The following is a 21,806-nucleotide window of genomic DNA, read 5'->3' as shown; positions in this document are numbered from 1 at the left end:
GCCATCGCAGGTCCTTGGGTGCCGTCGCAGGTCCTTGGGTGCCGTCGCAGGTCCTTGGGTGCCATCGCAGGTCTTTGGGTGCCATTGCAGGTCCTTGGGTGCTGTTGCAGGTCCTTGGGTGCCATCGCAGGTCTTTGGGTGCCATCGCAGGTCTTTGGGTGCCGTCGCAGGTCCTTGGGTGCCATCGCAGGTCCTTGGGTGCCGTCGCAGGTCCTTGGGTGCCATCGCAGGTCCTTGGGTGCCATCGCAGGTCCTTGGGTGCCATTGCCGGTCCTTGGGTGCCATCGCAGGTCCTTGGGTGCCATCGCAGGTCCTTGGGTGCCATCGCAGGTCCTTGGGTGCCGTTGCAGGTCCTTGGGTTCCATCGCAGGTCCTTGGGTGCCATTGCAGGTCCTTGGGTGCCGTCGCAGGTCCTTGGGTGCCATCGCAGGTCCTTGGGTGCCATCGCAGGTCCTTGGGTGCCATCGCAGGTCCTTGGGTGCCGCCTCATCGCGGGGTGTCCCTGTCGCCCCGGCCGCGGGCGCTGCGCAGGAGCGCTCCCGGGACGCAGGAGCGCAGCAGGCGCGGGCTCACCAAGGGCGACTCCGCCTCCAGCTGGGGCAGGGACACAGAGAAACCCCCCCGGGCTCAGCGCCCCCCTGCAGGGACCCCCACACCCGCTATGGGGCGCCGGGGGCTGCAGCCGGAGCCACCATCGCTGCCCCAGGCCCAAGAGGAACCCATTGCACCCGTCAGCACCCATTGGAACCCATCAGCACCCATCAGCACCCATTGGTACCTGTCAGCACCCATTGGCACCCATCAGCACCCATCGGCACCCATTGGCACCCGTCAGCACCCATCGGCACCCATTGGTACCCGTCAACACCCATTGGCACCCGTCAGCACCCATCGGCACCCATTGGCACCCATCAGCACCCATTGGCACCCGTCAGCACCCATTGACACCCATTAACGCCCATTAGCACCCATTGACACCCATTAACACCCATTAGCACCCATTGAGACCCATTAGCACCCGTTGACACCCATTAACGCCCATTAGCACCCATTGACACCCATTAACACCCATGAGGACCCATTGACACCCATGAGCACCCATTGACACCCATTAGCACCCCTTAGCACCCATTGACACCCATTAACACCCATTAGCACCCCATTGACACCCATTAGCACCCGTTGACACCCATTGACACCATTAGCACCCACTGAGACCCATTAACGCCCATGAGCACCCATTGACCCCCATTAACACCCATTACCACCCCTTAGCACCCATTGGACACCCATTACCACCCCTTAGCACCCATTGACCCCCATTAACACCCATTACCACCCCTTAGCACCCATTGACCCCCATTAACACCCATTACCACCCCTTAGCACCCATTGGCACCCATTAACACCCATTACCTCCCCTTAGCACCCATTGACCCCCATTAACACCCATTACCACCCCTTAGCACCCATTGGCACCCATTAACACCCATTACCACCCCTTAGCACCCATTGGCACCCATTAACACCCATTACCTCCCCTTAGCACCCATTGACCCCCATTAACACCCATTACCACCCCTTAGCACCCATTGGCACCCATTAACACCCATTACCACCCCTTAGCACCCATTGGCACCCATTAACACCCATTACCACCCCTTAACACCCATTGACACCCATTAACACCCATTACCACCCCTTAACACCCATTGGCACCCATTAACACCCATTACCACCCCTTAGCACCCATTGGCACCCATTAACACCCATTACCACCCCTTAGCACCCATTGACCCCCATTAACACCCATTACCACCCCCTTAGCACCCATTGGCACCCATTAACACCCATTACCACCCCTTAGCACCCATTGGCACCCATTAACACCCATTACCACCCCTTAGCACCCATTGGCACCCATTAACACCCATTACCACCCCTTAGCACCCATTGACCCCCATTAACACCCATTAGCACCCCTTAGCACCCATTGACCCCATTAACACCCATTACCACCCCTTAGCACCCATTGGCACCCACCAGTTGCAGGAGCAGGGCGATGGAGTCGCGGCTCCGCGCCCGCACCCCCTCCGTGTCCTGCCCCAGCTGCAGGAGGCTGCTGGAGGCCACCTAAGGGTGGACCCAGATCAGCTCCAGGTGACAGGGACCCCATGGGTGCCCGGGGTGGGTGCTGCAGCACCCATGGGTGCTCTCACCAGCAGGAAGTCCTTGAGGTGCCCCTCGATGTCCTCCTTGTGGAGGGTGAAGAGGGCGGCCGAGAGCTGGGCGATGGCCGTGGCCAGGCAGTGCAGGTTGTTGGGGGAGCCTGGGGGGGACATGGGGGGAGATGGGTGGGGATGGGGATGGGATGGGGGGTGTGGGGATATGGGATGGGGGGTGTGGGGATGGGGGGAGATGGGGTGGGGGGGTGGGGATGGGATGGGGGGTGTGGGGATGGGGGGAGATGGGGTGGGGGGGGTGGGGATGGGATGGGGGATGTGGGGATGGAGGATATGGGATGGGGGGTGTGGGGATGGGGGAGATGTGGTGGGGGTGGGGATGGGGGATGTGGGGTGTGGGGATGGGGGGAGATGGGGATGGGGGAGATGGGGATGGGGGATGTGGGGAGATGGGATGGGGGGAGATGGGAATGTGGGAGATGGGGATGGGGGAGATGGGAGGGGAGATGGGATGGGGGAGAGGGGAGTGGGGGATGGGATGCGGGATATGGGATTTGGGATATGGGGATGGGAGATGGGGATGGGATGGGGATGAGGGGATGGGAGATGGGGGGAGATGGCGATGGGGGAGATGGGGATGGGGGATATGGGATGGGGGGAGATGGCGATGGGGGATATGGGATGGGGGGTGTAGGAATTGTGGGAGATGGGGATGTGGATATGGGGATGTGGGATGGGGGATGTGGGGACGTTGGGCCATGGGGGATGCTGGGCCATGGGGCGCTGGGCTCTCAGGGTGAGCGGGGGGCCAGGCTGGGGCCAAGGGAAGCTCCGGGGCAGCGGTGAGCGGGGGGTGCCCCATGGGGCCGTGGGGCCGGCCCTGCCCTCACCGTCCAGCTCGGGGCTGCAGGCGGATGTGGGGTCGGAGGCCAGCAGGGGCAGGGCCACGGCCACGAAGAGCAGGAGCAGGGAGCAGAGCTTGGACTGCTCCTCTGGGAGGAACCAGCTGGGGGGGGGACAGCGGGACCCCCCATGGGGACATGGGGGGGACACGGGGGCGGCACCCCCGGTGGCACCCAGTGGTACCCAGAGGTACCCAGTGATGCCCAGTGGCACCCCAGTGGCACCCAGTGATACCCAGTGGTACCCAGCGGCACCCATCAGCACCCAGTGGTACCCAGCAGTACCCAATGATACCCAGCAGTACCCATCAGCACCCAGCAGTACCCATCAGCACCCAGTGATACCCATCAGAACCCAGTGATACCCATCAGCACCCAGAAGCACCCAACACCACCAGCAGCCCCCCAGCAGCCCCCAGCAGCACCCAGCAGCCCCCAGCAGCACCCAGTGGTACCCATCAGCACCCAGCAGCACCCAGCAGCCCCCAGGAGCCCCCAGCAGCCCCCAGCAGCACCCAGCAGCACCCAGTGGTACCCAGCAGCCCCCAGCAGCACCCAGCAGTACCCATCAGCACCAGTGGTACCCAGCAGCACCCAGTGGTACCCAGCAGTGCCCAGTGATACCCATCAGCACCCAGTGATACCCATCAGCACCCAGCAGCACCCATCAGCACCCAGCACCACCAGCAGCACCCAGGAGCACCCAGCAGCACCCAGCAGCCCCCAGCAGCACCCAGCAGCACCCAGGAGCACCCAGCAGCACCCATCAGTACCGGTCTCTCTGCCAGCGAGGACATTGACCAGCGCAGGGTCCACCTCGCACGGGATGCCCGCAGCCGAGGCCAGCTCGAAGAGGCTCAGGGTGACCTGAGGGGACAAAGGGGACGTGGGGGTCAGGGCTGGGGACCCATCCCTGCCCATCCCCATCCCCATCCATTTGTTCCCAACCCCATATTCATCCCATCCCCACCCCATCCCATCCCCATCCCATCCCCATCCCATCCCCATCCATCCCATGCCCCAGCCCCATCCCCATCCCATCCCCATCCCATCCCCACCCCAACCCCATCCACCATCCCATCCCCATCCCCATCCCCACCCCAACCCCATCCCCATCCCATCCCCATCCCCATCCATCCCATCCCCACCCCAACCCCATACCCAGCCCATCCCCATCCCCATCCATCCCACCCCAACCCCATCCCCATCCCATCCCCATCCCCATCCCCACCCCAACCCCATCCCCATCCCATCCCCATCCCCATCCCCACCCCAACCCCATCCCCATCCCATCCCATCCCCATCCCCATCCCCATCCCATCCCCCATCCCCATCCCATCCCCATCCCATCCCCACCCCATCCCCATCCCCACCCCATCCCCATCCCCATCCCCATCCCCATCCCCATCCCATCCCCATCCCCATCCCCATCCCTTCCCCATCCCCATCCCATCCCCATCCCATCCCCACCCCAACCCCATCCCCACCCCATCCCCATCCCATCCCATCCCCATCCCATCCCTATCCCATTCCCACCCCACCCCATCCCATCCCCATCCCACCTGGATGTCGGTCTCTGGGGTCACAGTATCCATCAGGCTCTCAATGGGGCCCCATCAGGAAGGGGCAGTGGTGGGACAGGACCTGCGGAGGGAAGGGGGATGCTCCATAGGGTGCGGGGTCCCATGGGTGGTGTTGCCATGGGTGAGGGCTCCATCACTGGAGGTCCCATGGGTGTGGGTCTCATGGTTGAGGTCCTGTAGATTGGGGGTCCTTGGGTTGGGGGCTCCATGGGCTGCGGATCCCATAGTTGAGGTCCTATGGGTTGGGTATCCCATGGGTTGGGGGTCCCATGGTTGAGTTCCTATGGGTTGGGTATCCCATGGGTTGGGGGTCCCATGGGTTGGGGGTCCCATGGTTGAGTTCCTATGGGTTGGGTATCCCATGGGTTGGGGGTCCCATGTGTTGGGGGTCCCATGGGTTGGGGGTCCCATGGTTGAGGTCCTATGGGTTGGGGGTCCCCATGGGTTGGGGGTCCCATGGGTTGGGGGTTCCATGTGTTGGGGGTCCCATGGGTTGGGGGTCCCATGGGTTGGGGGTCCCATGGTTGAGTTCCTATGGGTTGGGTATCCCATGGGTTGGGGGTCCCATGGGTTGGGGGTCCCATGGTTGAGGCAACCATAGTTGAGGATCCCATTGTTGGGGGTCCCGTGGTTGAGGCACCCATAGAGTGGGGCTCCCATGGGGTGGGGGTCCCATTGTTGGGGGTCCCATGGTTGAGGCAACCATAGTTGAGGATCCCATTGTTGGGGGTCCCGTGGTTGAGGCACCCATAGAGTGGGGCTCCCATGGGGTGGGGGTCCCATTGTTGGGGGTCCCGTGGTTGAGGCACCCATAGCCGGGGGTGCCATGGGGTGGGGATCCTATGGGTGGGGGGCACCCACCTCCCGCAGGCCCTGCTGGGCCAGGGCGCGGAAGCTCAGGATCTCGCCGATGATGATCATGCGCTTCAGGACGTTCTCGGCCGCTGCAGGACACGCGTGTACACGTATGTACATGTATGTACATGTATGAACACGTACGTACATGTATGTACATGAATGAACACGTATGTACAGGTATGAACAGGTATGTACATGTATAAACACGTATGTACATGTATGAACACGTATGTATATGTACGTACACGTATGTACATGTACGTACACATATGTACAAGTACGTACACGTATGTACAAGTACGTACAGGTATGCACACATATGTACAGATATGCACATGTATTTACATGTATGTAGATGGATGTACACGTATGTACACGTAGTGCAGGTATGTACATGTATGAACATGTATGTACACGTATGTATATGTACGTACACATATGTACATGTAGGTACATGTACGTACACGTATGTACAAGTATGTACAGGTATGCACACCTATGTAGATGTATGTACACATATGTACATGTAGTACAGGTATGTACATGTATGTACACTTATGCACATGTATGTACACGTATGTACACATATGTACAGTAATGTAGAGGTATTCACACTCATGTACAGGTATGTACGCATATGCACACACATGTAAATGCACATGTACACACACACGTACATGCACACGTACACACATGTACACACACATGTACACACACACGTGCACACACATGTAAATGCACACGTACACACATGTACACACACACATGTACACACACATGTACACACATGTACACACACATGTACACACACATGTACACACACATGTACACACACACATGTACACGTACACACACACGTACACACATGTACACGTACACACACACACGTACACACACACACACGTAAATGCACACACACACATGTACACACACACATGTAAATGCACACACACATGTACACGTACACACATGTACATGTACACACACACATGTACACGCACACACACACATGTACACGTACACGCACACATGTACACGCACACACACACATGTACACGTACACACATGTACACGTACACACATGTACACGTACACGCACACACACACATGTACACGTACACGCACACATGTACACGCACACACACACACACATGTACACGTACACACACACACGTACACACACACATGTACACGTACACACACACACATGTACACGTACACACACACATGTACACGTACACACATGTAAATGCACACACACGTACACGCACACACATGCACACGTACACGCACACACATGTACACACACACATGTACACACACACATGTACACACATGTACACACACACATGTACACACACACATGTACACGTACACGCACACACATGTACACACACACACGTACACGCACACACATGTACACACACACACATGTACACACACACACATGTACACGCACACACATGTACACACACACATGTACACACACACATGTACACACATGTACACACACACATGTACACACACACATGTACACGTACACGCACACACATGTACACACACACACGTACACGCACACACATGTACACACACACACATGTACACGCACACACATGTACACGTACACGCACACACATGTACACGTCTCACATGTGAGCCGCGGCAGCAGGGCCCCCAGGTCCCCGGTCCGGCGGCAGCGGGCGCGCAGCTGCAGCAGCACGTCCATGTTCTGGGCCACCAGTTTCTGCGGGCACAGCGGGGGCCGTGGCACCGCGCCGCTCCCGCCGCCCCTCCGGAGCCGGCCCCGGCCCCGGCGGCGGGACCCAGCCCCACCTGGAGCTCGGAGAGCTGCGAGCCCACGTGCCACAGCAGGTTGGCGCTCAGGAACTGCATCCCGTAGGGACCCAGGAGCTCGGCGAGGGCCCGCATCTCTGGGGGGGGAGAGACACGGACAAGGATGGATGGGAATGGGTGCAGGAAAGGGGACAGTAATGGATGGGGATGGATGGGGATGGATGGGGATGGGGATGGGGATGGGGATGGATGGGGATGGGGATGGATGGGGATGGGGATGGGGATGGGGATGGGGATGGGGATGGGGATGGATGGGGATGGGGATGGGGATGGGGATGGGATGGGGATGGGGATGGGGATGGGGATGGGGATGGGGATGGGGATGGGGATGGGATGGGGATGGGGATGGATGGGGATGGGGATGGGGATGGGGATGGATGGGGATGGGGATGGGGATGGGGATGGGGATGGGGATGGGGATGGATGGGGATGGATGGGGATGGATGGGGATGGATGGGGATGGGGATGGGTACAGGAAAGGGGACAGTAATGGATGGGGATGGGGATGGACATGGGGATGGACATGGGGATGGGGATGGATGGGGATGGGTGCAGGAAAGGGGACAATAATGGATGGGGATGGATGGGGATGGGGACAAGGATGGATGGGGATGGGTACAGGAAAAGGGACAATAATGGATGGGGATGGATGGGGATGGGGATGGGGATGGATGGGGACAATGGGGACAGGGATGGGGACAGGGATGGATGGGAACAACAATGGGGACAGGGATGGGGATGGGGATGAGGATGAGGATGGGGATGGGGATTGGGATGGGTACAGGAAAGGGGACAATAATGGATGGAGATGAGAATGAGGATGGGGATGGATGGGGACAAGGAGGTGAGGAAAGGATGGATGGGGCCAGGGATGGGGCCAGGGATGGATGGAACAAGGATGGGGAGATCACCGCGCATCCATGGGGCGATGCCCCCCCCCCCCCATCCCCGCACCGGTCACATCCGAGAACTCGGCAGGGTCGAAGCCGGGGTCCCCCCGGCCCTGCCCCACGGTGAACGCCTGCATGGAGGGGGCCAGGAGCACGGCGCCGGTGCTGGCCTGGCGCAGCAGAGCCTCCAGGTACCTGCAAGGGGGGTGCGGAATTCCACAAGGAATGGGGCAGGACCCACAGGACATGGGGCAGGACCCACAGGCATGGGGCAGGACCCACAGGACATGGGGCAGGACCCACAGACATGGGGCAGGACCCACAGACATGGGGCAGGACCCACAGGGCATGGGGCAGGACCCACAGGGCATGGGGCAGGACCCACAGACATGGGGCAGGACCCACAGGCATGGGGCAGGACCCACAAGGAATGGGGCAGGACCCACAGACATGGGGCAGGACCCACAAGGAATGGGGCAGGACCCACAGACATGGGGCAGGACCCACAGGACATGGGGCAGGACCCACAGACATGGGGCAGGACCCACAAGGAATGGGGCAGGACCCACAGACATGGGGCAGGACCCACAAGGAATGGGGCAGGACCCACAGACATGGGGCAGGACCCACAGGCATGGGGCAGGACCCACAGGCATGGGGCAGGACCCACAAGGAATGGGGCAGGACCCACAGACATGGGGCAGGACCCACAGGCATGGGGCAGGACCCACAGGACATGGGGCAGGACCCACAGGCATGGGGCAGGACCCACAGACATGGGGCAGGACCCACAGGCATGGGGCAGGACCCACAGACATGGGGCAGGACCCACAGGCATGGGGCAGGACCCACAGACATGGGGCAGGACCCACAGGCATGGGGCAGGACCCACAGGCATGGGGCAGGACCCACAGGACATGGGGCAGGACCCACAGACATGGGGCAGGACCCACAGGGCATGGGGCAGGACCCACAGACATGGGGCAGGACCCACAGACATGGGGCAGGACCCACAAGGAATGGGGCAGGACCCACAGACATGGGGCAGGACCCACAGGACATGGGGCAGGACCCACAGACATGGGGCAGGACCCACAGACATGGGGCAGGACCCACAGACATGGGGCAGGACCCACAAGGAATGGGGCAGGACCCACAGACATGGGGCAGGACCCACAGGCATGGGGCAGGACCCACAGGACATGGGGCAGGACCCACAGACATGGGGCAGGACCCACAGGACATGGGGCAGGACCCACAGGCATGGGGCAGGACCCACAGACATGGGGCAGGACCCACAGACATGGGGCAGGACCCACAGACATGGGGCAGGACCCACCAGTTGGTGTAGATGGAGGTGAGCGTGGGCTCGCCGGCCCCATCGCGGGGCTGGGTCTGCTGCAGGAGGACGCTGCGGATGAGGCGCCCCGGGTCCAAGCCCAGCGCCCGGCCCCACGTCTGGATGGAGCCCACGTAGGAGCGGAGCCCAGCCAGGACCTCCGAGGGCCGGGTCACAGCATGGGGGCTCTGGTTGTAGCCTGCCAGGGCCACGATGGCTCTGTGGGGATGGGATGGGGATGGGGTGGGGATGGGTGGGGATGGGATGGGTGGGTATGGGGATGGGATGGGGATGGGGTGGGGGGGGATGGGATGGGGATGGGGATGGGTGGGGATGGGTGGGGATGGGATGGGGATGGGGATGGGGTGGGGATGGGGTGGGGATGGGATGGGGATGGGGTGGGGATGGGATGGGGATGGGGATGGGTGGGGATGGGGATGGGGATGGGTGGGGATGGGATGGGGATGGGATGGGGTGGGGATGGGTGGGGATGGGGATGGGGATGGGATGGGGTGGGGATGGGGATGGGATGGGGATGGGGATGGGGATGGGTGGGGATGGGATGGGGATGGGATGGGGATGGGTGGGGATGGGATGGGGATGGGGATGGGGATGGGTGGGGATGGGGTGGGGATGGGGATGGGATCAGGATCAGGATCGGGATGGGGATGGGTGGGATGGGGATGCCCAAGGGCCGCAGTTGGGGTCCCCCCCCTGCCATGGTTGGGTCCCCACCGGCTGAGCCGGGTCTCCAGGTGCCGGCCCAGGTACTCCCCCGGGGTCACCGTGTGCTCGAAGACGCTGAAGGCGGGCGCGTGGCCGAAGCTCCGGGACAGCTCGGACAGGGCCTGGTGCAGTTTGTCCAGGCTGGGGGGGGGACAGGAGCCGTGGGGCACGGACAGCCCCATGGCACAGCCCCATGGCACAGCCCCATGGGCACAGCCCCATGACACAGCCCCATGGCACAGCCCCATGGCACAGCCCCATGACACAGCCCCATGGCACAGCCCATGGCACAGCCCCATGGACACAGCCCCATGGCACAGCCCCATGGCACAGCCCCATGGGCACAGCCCCATGACACAGCCCCATGGCACAGCCCCATGACACAGCCCCATGGCACAGCCCCATGACACAGCCCCATGACACAGCCCCATGGCACAGCCCCATGGCACAGCCCCTGACACAGCCCCATGGCACAGCCCCATGGCACAGCCCCATGGGCACAGCCCCATGACACAGCCCATGGCACAGCCCCATGACACAGCCCCATGGGCACAGCCCCATGGCACAGCCCCATGGCACAGCCCCATGGGCACAGCCCCATGGTGCAGCCCCATGGCACAGCCCCATGGCACAGCCCCATGACACAGCCCCATGGGCACAGCCCCATGGCACAGCCCCATGGGCACCGCAGGGCCTCACGGCACCAAGCGGTCATCCCCAATGTCTGGTACCCACCATCAACCATCCCCTCTCCATCCCCAATGTCTGGTACCCATCAGCTCCTCTCCATCCCCAATGTCTGGTACCCACCATCCCCTCTCCATCCCCAATGTCTGGTACCCACCATCCCCTCTCCATCCCCAATGTCTGGTACCCATCAGCTCCTCTCCATCCCCAGTGCCTGGTACCCACCATCCCCTCTCCATCCCCAATGTCTGGTACCCACCATCCCCTCTCCATCCCCAATGTCTGGTACCCATCAGCTCCTCTCCATCCCCAATGTCTGGTACCCACCATCCCCTCTCCATCCCCAGTGTCTGGTACCCACCATCCCCTCTCCATCCCCAATGTCTGGTACCCATCAGCTCCTCTCCATCCCCAATGTCTGGTACCCACCATCCCCTCTCCATCCCCAGTGCCTGGTACCCACCATCCCCTCTCCATCCCCAATGTCTGGTACCCATCAGCTCCTCTCCATCCCCTGTGCCTGGTACCCACCATCCCCTCTCCATCCCCAATGTCTGGTACCCATCAGCTCCTCTCCATCCCCAATGTCTGGTACCCACCATCCCCTCTCCATCCTCTCTCCATCCCCTCTCCATCCCCTCTCCATCCCCTCTCCATCCCCTCTCCATCCCCTGTGCCTGGTACCCACCATCCCCTCTCCATCCTCTCTCCATCCCCTCTCCACCCCCTCTCCATCCTCTCTCCATCCCCTCTCCATCCCCTCTCCATCCCCTCTCCATCCTCTCTCCATCCCCACTCCATCCCCTCTCCATCCCCTCTCCATCCCCACTCCATCCCCTCTCCATCCCCTCTCCATCCTCTCTCCATCCCCACTCCATCCCCTCTCCATCCCCTCTCCATCCCCTCTCCATCCTCTCTCCATCCCCACTCCATCCCCTCTCCATCCCCTCTCCATCCCCACTCCATCCCCTCTCCATCCCCTCTCCATCCTCTCTCCATCCCCTCTCCATCCTCTCTCCATCCCCACTCCATCCCCTCTCCATCCCCTCTCCATCCCCACTCCATCCCCTCTCCATCCCCTCTCCATCCCCTCTCCATCCCCTCTCCATCCCCTGTGCCTGGTACCCACCATCCCCTCTCCACCCCCTCTCCATCCCCTCTCCATCCCCTCTCCATCCCCTCTCCATCCCCAATGTCTGGTACCCACCATCCCCTCTCCATCCCCTCCATCCCCTCCACCCCTCCCTTGCCCCCCGGTGCCCCTCACTTGGTGCTCAGGCTCCGGTCCCTCCTCTGGCTCTCAGCCCCGGGTTTCTCCCTCTCGCTCTCCCCTTTCTTGGCTCCTTGCTTGAGGCTCTGCTTGCCCCGGGCCTTGCTGAGGGTGGAGGCGCAGTGCTTGGGCAGCAGCTGGGGGATGTGGGGCAGGGTTACAGAGGGCAGACCCCAAACGGGACCTCCAGGTCCTGCCCCCTTCCCACCCATCGCTATCGCCATGGGGAGCACGGGGCTCCAGGAGGATGCAAGGATGGGGAGAGGGATGGGGGAGAGAACAGGGATAAGGATGGGGATGGATGGGGACAGGGATGGATGGGGACAAGGATGGGAATGGGGATAAGGACAGGGACAAGGATGGATGGAGACAAGAATAGGGATAAGGATGGATGGGGACAGGGATGGATGGGAACAAGATGGGGACAAGGATGGATGGGGGAGAGAATAGGGATAAGGATGGGGATGGGGACAAGGAGATGGGGAAGAGGATGGGGACAAGGATGGATGGGGACAGGGATGGATGGGGACAAGGATGGGAATGGGGATAAGGACAGGGACAAGGATGGATGGGGACAAGAACAGAGATAAGGATGGATGGGGACAGGGATGGGAATGGGGATAAGGACAGGGACAAGGATGGATGGAGACAAGAATAGGGATAAGGATGGATGAGGACAGGGATGGATGGGAACAAGAAAATGGGAACAAGGATGGATGGGGACAGGGATGGATAGGGACAAGGATGGGAATGGGGATAAGGACAGGGACAAGGATGGATGGAGACAAGAATAGGGATAAGGATGGATGGGGACAGGGATGGATGGGAACAAGAAAATGGGGACAAGGATGGATGGGGACAGGGATGGGAATGGGGATAAGGACAGGGACAAGGATGGATGGAGACAGGGATGGGGGCAAGGATGGAGACAAGGATTGATGGGGGCAAGAATAGGGATAAGGATGGATGGGAACAAGAGATGGGGATGAGGATGGGGACAAGAACAGGGACAAGGATGGATGGGGACAGGGATGGAGACTAAGATGGGGATGGGGGCAAGGATGGGGACAGGGATAGATGGGAACAAGAATGGGGACAGGGATGGATGGGGACAAGGATGAGAATGGGGATGAGGACAGGGACAAGGATGGATGGGGACAAGAATAGGGATAAGGATGGATGGGGATAGGGATGGAGACAAAGATGGGGATGGGGGAAGGATGGGGACAAGGATGGATGGGAACAAGAATGGGGACAGGGATGGATGGGGACAGGGATGGGGACAAGGATGGATGGGAACAAGGATGGGAACAAGGATGGGGACAAGGATGGGGACAAGGATGGATGGGAACAAGGATGGGGACAAGGATGGATGGGAACAAGGATGGGGACAAGGATGGGGACAAGGATGGATGGGAACAAGGATGGGGACAAGGATGGATGGGAACAAGGATGGATGGGGCCCAAACAGGAACAAGGATGGATGGGAACAAGGAGATGGGGATGGGGACAAGAACAGGGACAAGGATGGATGGGGACAAGAACAGGGACAAGGATGGATGGGAACAAGGATGGGGACAGGGATGGATGGGGACAAGAGATGGGGATGGGGACAAGAACAGGGACAAGGATGGATGGGAACAAGAGATGGGGATGGGGACAAGAACAGGGACAAGGATGGATGGGAACAAGAGATGGGGATGTGGACAAGAACAGGGACAAGGATGGATGGGAACAAGAGATGGGGATGGGGACAAGAACAGGGACAAGGATGGATGGGAACAAGAGATGGGGATGGGGACAAGAACAGGGACAAGGATGGATGGGGACAAGAACAGGGACAAGGATGGATGGGGACAAGAGAACGCAGAGCCCCCAAAGGCCGTGGACACCCTGGAGCCCCGAGGAAGGGCTTGGCCGGAGCAGCTTTGGATGCCCCATCCCTGCCCCATAGAACAGGAGGAGCTTTGAGGCTCTTCCCAACACCCGGCCCCCGATCCCATGGTCCCGAAGGGCCCAGGGAGCCCCCAAGGGTGCTGCTGGCCCCACCTGCTCGCTGAGCCTGTGCTGCTCAGCACAAGCATCCAGGATGCAGGAGCTGGCCCGGCGAGCCATCTCCTCCAGGTACCTATTGCACATCCCTAGGGCTGCTGCCTTCAGGTGGGGATACTGCAATGGCAGAGGTATGGGTCCAGAGTGGGATGTGGGTCCGGACACCCCCCCCCCCCCCCCATAGCATCCCCATGGGCAGGATCCCACCTCCTCGGGGCACATGGGGTGGAGGCAGTGGGAGAAGTGGCTGCAGAGCAAGGGGAAGGCGATGCTGTAGCGGAGCATCGAGGGCTCCTCCAGCGTGGACAGGAACATCTTCTCCATGGGGCGAGGAAAGAAGCTGCAAAGGGGGAGGAAGGAATGGGGTGGGAATGGGGTGGGAGATGGGGCAGGAATGGGGTGGGAATGGGGTGGGAGATGGGGCAGGAATGGGGTGGGAATGGGGTGGGAGATGGGGCAGGGATGGGGCAGGAATGGGGTGGGAATGGGGTGGGAGAAGGGGCAGGGATGGGGTAGAAATGGGACAGGAGATGGGGCAGGAATGGGACAGGAATGGGGCAGGAGATGGGGCAGGAACGGGGCAAGAGAAGGGGCAGAAAAGGGGCAGGAATGGGGCAGGAGATGAAGCAGGAATGGGGCAGGAGATGGAGCAGGAATGGGGCAGGAGAAGGGGCAAATGAGGCAGGAATGGGGCAGGAGATAGGACAGGAATGGGGCAAATGGGGCAGGAATGGGGCAGAAGGGTCAGGAACAGGGCAGAATGGGGCAGGAGATGGGGCAGGAATGGGTCAGGAATGGGACAGGAATGGGGAAAAGGCAGGAATGGGGAAGGAATGGGTCAGGAACGGGGCAGGAATGGGGCAGGAGAAGGGGCAAATGGGGCAGGAATGGGGCAGGAGAAGGGGCAGGAATGGGGCAAATGGGTCAGGAATGGGTCAGGAATGGGGCAGGAATGGGGCAGGAATGGGTCAGGAATGGGGCAGGAATGGGGCAGGAATGGGGCAGGAACGGGTCAGGAATGGGTCAGGAATGGGGTCAGGAATGGGGCAGGAATGGGGCAGGAATGGGTCAGGAATGGGGCAGGAATGGGGCAGGAATGGGGCAGGAACGGGTCAGGAATGGGTCAGGAATGGGGCAGGAATGGGTCAGGAACGGGTCAGGAATGGGTCAGGAACGGGGCAGGAATGGGGCAGGAATGGGGCAGGAACGGGGCAGGAATGGGGCAGGAATGGGTCAGGAACAGGGCAGGAATGGGGGCAGGAATGGGGCAGGAATGGGGCAGGAACGGGGCAGGAATGGGTCAGGAATGGGTCAGGAATGGGTCAGGAATGGGTCAGGAATGGGTCAGGAACGGGGCAGGAGCTGGGATCTGTCACCCCCGTGCCCCCGTTCCCCATCACTCTCCCCATGGCGCCCTCCCTCTCCCCTGGGTACCACCCGCATCCCGCCCCCCGCGGGCCCCATCCATGGGGCAGGAGGCGGTGGGGCCCCATCCATGGGGCAGGAGGCGGTGGGGCCCCCACCCCACCCCCGCTATGGGGCTCACCAGAGGTCGGAGAGGTCGGAGACCTCGTCCAGGAGCTGGGGCAGGGAGTCCAGGAGCTTGGTGCGGAACACGATGGGGTTCATGGCCCGAGCCACGGCCGCAACGCAGCCCCGCGGCACCGCGGCCCCCGCAACGCTCGTGTAGGCCTGGGGGGAGAGGGACATGGGGGTGGGATGGGGATGGGACAAGGATGGGGGTGGGGATGGGATGGGATGGGGATGGGATGGGATGGGGATGGGGTGGGGATGGGGTGGGGGTGGGGATGGGGATGGGGATGGGGATGGGGATGGGTGCAGGAAAGGGGACAGTAATGGATGGGGATGGGGATGGATGGGGATGGAGATGGGGATGGGATGGGGATGGGGATGGGGATGGGGATGGGGATGGGGATGGGGTGGGGATGGGAATGGGATGGGGATGGGGATGGGGATGGGGATGGGAATGGGGATGAGGTGGGGATGGGGTGGGGATGGGGATGGGGGGGATGGGGATGGGGTGGGGATGGGGTGGGGATGGGGTGGGGATGGGATGGGGATGGGGATGGGGATGGGGATGGGGAGAGAGGAACGGGATGGGATAGGGTTGGGATGGGGATGGGAACAAGGATGGGGATGGGGTGGGGATGGGACAAGGAGAGGGACACGGATGGGGAGAGGAAGGGGATGGGGATGCAGATGGGGCAAGGACGGGGATTGCAATGGGGATGGGAACAAGGATGGGGGTGGGAATGGGAACGGGGATGGGACAAGGATGGAGATTGGGATGGGGAAAGGGACAAGGAGAGGGAAAGGGATGGGGATATGGATGGAATCAAGGATGGGGATGGGATCAAGGATGGGGATGGGATCAAGGATGGGGATGGGATCAAGGATGGGGATGGGGCCGGGGCCAGGGATGGGGATATGGATGGAATCAAGGATGGGGATGGAATCAAGGATGGGGATGGGATCAAGGATGGGGATGGGATCAAGGATGGGGATGGAATCAAGGATGGGGATGGGATCAAGGATGGGGATGGGATCAAGGATGGGGATGGAATCAAGGATGGGGATGGGATCAAGGATGGGGATGGGATCAAGGATGGGGATGGGAACAAGGATGGGGATGGGGGATGGGATCAAGGATGGGGATGGGATCAAGGATGGGGATGGGATCAAGGATGGGGATGGAATCAAGGATGGGGATGGGATCAAGGATGGGGATGGGATCAAGGATGGGGATGGAATCAAGGATGGGGATGGGATCAAGGATGGGGATGGGATCAAGGATGGGGATGGGATCAAGGATGGGGATGGGGATGGGATCAAGGATGGGGATGGGGCCAGGGCCAAGGAGAGGGCCGGGGCCAGCACCTGGAGCCGGAACCAATCCAGGCGGAGCGCGGTGAAGTCAAAGTGCTCCTGGTCATCGACTGGGGGGAAACAGGGGGACATCAGGGCCCAGGCAGGGCTGGGGGGGCATCGGTCCGGGGGGCACAATGGGGTCCATATGGGGGCACAATGGGGTCCATATGGGGCACAATGGGGTCCATATGGGGCACAATGGGGTCCATATGAGGGCACAATGGGGTCCATATGGGGGCACAATGGGGTCCATATGGGGCACAGTGGGGTCCATATGGGGGCACAATGGGGTCCATATGGGGCACAATGGGGTCCATATGGGGGCACAATGGGGTCCATATGGGGCACAATGGGGTCCATATGAGGCACAATGGGGTCCATATGGGGCACAATGGGGTCCATATGGGGGCACAATGGGGTCCATATGGGGCACAATGGGGTCCATATGGGGGGCACAATGGGGTCCATATGGGGCACAATGGGGTCCATATGGGGCACAGTGGGGTCCATATGGGGGCACAATGGGGTCCATATGGGGCACAATGGGGTCCATATGGGGGGCACAATGGGGTCCATATGGGGCACAATGGGGTCCATATGGGGGGCACAATGGGGTCCATATGGGGCACAATGGGGTCCATATGGGGGGCACAATGGGGTCCATATGGGGGGCACAATGGGGTCCATATGGGGCACAATGGGGTCCATATGGAGCACAATGGGGTCCATATGGGGGGCACAATGGGGTCCATATGGGGCACAATGGGGTCCATATGGGGGGCACAGTGGGGTCCATATGGGGGCACAATGGGGTCCATATGGGGGCACAATGGGGTCCATATGGGGGCACAGTGGGGTCCATATGGGGGCACAATGGGGTCCATATGGGGGCACAATGGGGTCCATATGGGGCACAGTGGGGTCCATATGGGGGCACAATGGGGTCCATATGGGGCACAGTGGGGTCCATATGGGGCACAGTGGGGTCCATATGGGGCACAATGGGGTCCATATGGGGCACAGTGGGGTCCATATGGGGCACAATGGGGTCCATATGGGGCACAGTGGGGTCCATATGGGGGGCACAATGGGGTCCATATGGGGCACAGTGGGGTCCATATGGGGGGCACAATGGGGTCCATATGGGGGCACAGTGGGGTCCATATGGGGGCACAATGGGGTCCATACGGGGCACAGTGGGGTCCATATGGGGGGCACAGTGGGGTCCATATGGGGCACAATGGGGTCCATATGGGGCACAGTGGGGTCCATATGGGGCACAATGGGGTCCATATGGGGCACAATGGGGTCCATATGGGGGGCACAATGGGGTCCATATGGGGCACAATGGGGTCCATATCGGGGCACAATGGGGTCCATATGGGGCACAGTGGGGTCCATATGGGGGCACAATGGGGTCCATATGGGGCACAATGGGGTCCATATGGGGCACAATGGGGTCCATATGGGGGCACAATGGGGTCCATATGGGGCACAATGGGGTCCATATGGGGGCACAATGGGGTCCATATGGGGTACAATGGGGTCCATATGGGGCACAATGGGGTCCATACTGTCATGAAGTGGGAGCGCCGAGAGGGAGGTGACGAAGGACGAGAGGATGAGGGATTCCTCCTCGGGACACACAGAGAGGTCCTGGGGAAACGGGAATGGGATCGGGATGGGGGGGGATGGGGGTTGAATGGGATGGGGGTGGGGGTGGGGGTGGGGATGGGGTTGGGATGGGGGGGGTGGGTATGGGGATGGGGATGGGATGGAGCAGGGGTGGGGGTGGGGTTGGGATGGGGGGGGATGGGGATGGGATGGGGTGGGGGTGGGGGGGGATGGGGGGGGTGGGTATGGGGCAGGGGTGGGGGTGGGGTTGGGATGGGGATGGGGGGGGATGGGATGGGGTGGGGGTGGGGATGGGGATGGGGGGGGTGGGGTGGGGATGGGGCATGGGTGGGGTTGGGATGGGGGGGAATGGGGGGGGAATGGGGATGGGATGGGGATGGGGTGGGGGTGGGGGGGGATGGAGGTTGAATGGGATGGGGGTGGGGGTGGGGTTGAGGATGGGGTGGGGATGGGGGTGGGGGGGGTGAGGTGGGGATGGGGTGGGGGTGGAGGGGGATGGGGGGGGGATGGGGGTTGAATGGGATGGGGGGGGCGATTGGGGTGGGGATGGGGCAGCGGTGGGGGGGTGGGGATGGGGATGAGGGGGGGGTGGGGATTGGGCAGGGGTGGGGTTGGGATGGGGATGGGGGGAATGTGGGGGGGGGGAATGGGGATGGGATGGGGTGGGGTTGGGGGGGGATGGGGGTTGAATGGGATGGGGGTGGGGGTGGGGTTGAGGATGGGGATGGAGGGGGATGGGGGGGGGATGGGATGGGGGGGGTGGGGGTGGGGTTGGGGATGGGAGCGCCCCCCCCTCCCCCACCTGGACGATGTCGCTGATCCGCGGGGCCTCGCAGCGCGCCAGGACCCCCCCGTGGTGGCGCCGCAGGAGCCCCGCGTGGCCCCGCACCAGCGCCCGCAGCCGCAGCACCAGGAGCAGGAGCTCGGGGACCCGCCTGGGGCAGAGCCCGCTCAGCGCCAGCCCCACACTTGGGGGGCACTGGGGGGAGGTTGGGGGGCAGGGGGGGGGAGGGGGGGCCCGGTCCTTACCCGTCCGGGGGCTCCTCCGGGGCCTTGCCCCGAGCCCCCCCCCCGCAGTGAAGCAGGAGCCAGCGGAGCTCATCCCGGCACAGGGAGAGAGCCACGAACACGAGCAGGGCCTGGGGGGGACATGGGGGGCGCAGGGACCCATGGAGACATTGACCCATGGAGACATTGACCCATGGAGACATTGACCCATGGAGACATTGACCCATGGAGACATTGACCCATGGAGACATTGACCCATGGAGACATTGACCCATGGAACCAGGGACCCATGGAGACATTGACCCATGGGGCCATTGACCCATGGAACCATTGACCCATGGAGACAGGGACCCATGGAGACATTGACCCATGGGGCCATTGACCCATGGAGACATTGACCCATGGAGACATTGACCCATGGAGACATTGACCCATGGAGCCAGGGACCCATGGAGACATTGACCCATGGAGACATTGACCCATGGAACCATTGACCCATGGAGACATTGACCCATGGAGACATTGACCCATGGAGACATTGACCCATGGAGCCAGGGACCCATGGAGACATTGACCCATGGAGACATTGACCCATGGAGACATTGACCCATGGAACCATTGACCCATGGAGACATTGACCCATGGAGACATTGACCCATGGAGACATTGACCCATGGAGCCAGGGACCCATGGAGACATTGACCCATGGAGACATTGACCCATGGAACCATTGACCCATGGAGACATTGACCCATGGAGACATTGACCCATGGAGACATTGACCCATGGAGACATTGACCCATGGGGCAAGGGACCCATGGAGACATTGACCCATGGAGCCAGGGACCCATGGAGACATTGACCCATGGAGACATTGACCCATGGAGACATTGACCCATGGAACCAGGGACCCATGGAGACATTGACCCATGGAGACATTGACCCATGGAGACATTGACCCATGGAACCATTGACCCATGGAGACATTGACCCATGGAACCATTGACCCATGGAACCATTGACCCATGGAACCAGGGACCCATGGAGACATTGACCCATGGAGACATTGACCCATGGAGCCAGGGACCCATGGAGACATTGACCCATGGAGACATTGACCCATGGAACCAGGGACCCATGGAGACATTGACCCATGGAGACATTGACCCATGGAGCCAGGGACCCATGGAGACATTGACCCATGGAGACATTGACCCATGGAGACATTGACCCATGGAGCCAGGGACCCATGGAGACATTGACCCATGGAGACATTGACCCATGGAGCCAGGGACCCATGGAGACATTGACCCATGGAGACATTGACCCATGGAGACATTGACCCATGGAGACATTGACCCATGGAGCCAGGGACCCATGGAGACATTGACCCATGGAGACATTGACCCATGGAGCCATTGACCCATGGAGACATTGACCCATGGAGCCAGGGACCCATGGAGCCATTGACCCATGGAGCCAGGGACCCATGGAGACATTGACCCATGGAGACATTGACCCATGGAGACATTGACCCATGGAGCCAGGGACCCATGGAACCAGGGACCCATGGAGACATTGACCCATGGAGCCAGGGACCCATGGAACCAGGGACCCATGGAACCAGGGACCCATGGAGACATTGACCCATGGAGACATTGACCCATGGAGCCAGGGACCCATGGAGACATTGACCCATGGAGACATTGACCCATGGAGACATTGACCCATGGAACCATTGACCCATGGAGCCAGGGACCCATGGAGACATTGACCCATGGAGACATTGACCCATGGAACCAGGGACCCATGGAGACATTGACCCATGGAGACATTGACCCATGGAGACATTGACCCATGGAACCATTGACCCATGGAGACATTGACCCATGGAGCCATTGACCCATGGAAGTCATAATCCCCATCACCA

At 61.1% G+C, this 21,806-nt stretch overlaps 1 protein-coding gene across 1 annotated transcript; it reads right to left on the bottom strand.

Annotated features, from left to right (window-relative positions):
* Positions 1 to 2,013: 2,013 nt before the first annotated feature.
* On the bottom strand, positions 2,014 to 20,007 carry LOC133264673 (nck-associated protein 1-like; the record flags this gene model as incomplete). Its single annotated transcript, XM_061444508.1, is given in 20 exon segments — positions 2,014 to 2,133; positions 2,220 to 2,329; positions 3,074 to 3,189; positions 3,849 to 3,952; positions 4,648 to 4,698; positions 4,700 to 4,729; positions 5,530 to 5,612; positions 7,177 to 7,270; positions 7,360 to 7,457; positions 8,335 to 8,465; positions 9,610 to 9,828; positions 10,345 to 10,476; positions 12,290 to 12,429; positions 14,342 to 14,461; positions 14,552 to 14,684; positions 15,891 to 16,036; positions 17,243 to 17,301; positions 18,808 to 18,889; positions 19,671 to 19,803; positions 19,898 to 20,007. Coding segments are annotated over 20 exon segments (2,202 nt in total), but the record flags the coding sequence as incomplete, so codon positions are not given.
* Between the last annotated feature and the right edge of the window lie 1,799 nt (positions 20,008 to 21,806).

The sequence above is a fragment of the Pezoporus flaviventris genome, unplaced genomic scaffold (genome assembly GCF_033815535.1).
Source record: "Pezoporus flaviventris isolate CSIRO_AGI_PZ_B2104156 unplaced genomic scaffold, CSIRO_AGI_Pfla_v1 ptg000941l, whole genome shotgun sequence".
NCBI lineage: Eukaryota > Metazoa > Chordata > Aves > Psittaciformes > Psittacidae > Pezoporus > Pezoporus flaviventris.
The sequence above is the reverse complement of the archived record's forward strand: the minus strand, read 5'-3'. Positions and strand labels throughout refer to the sequence as shown.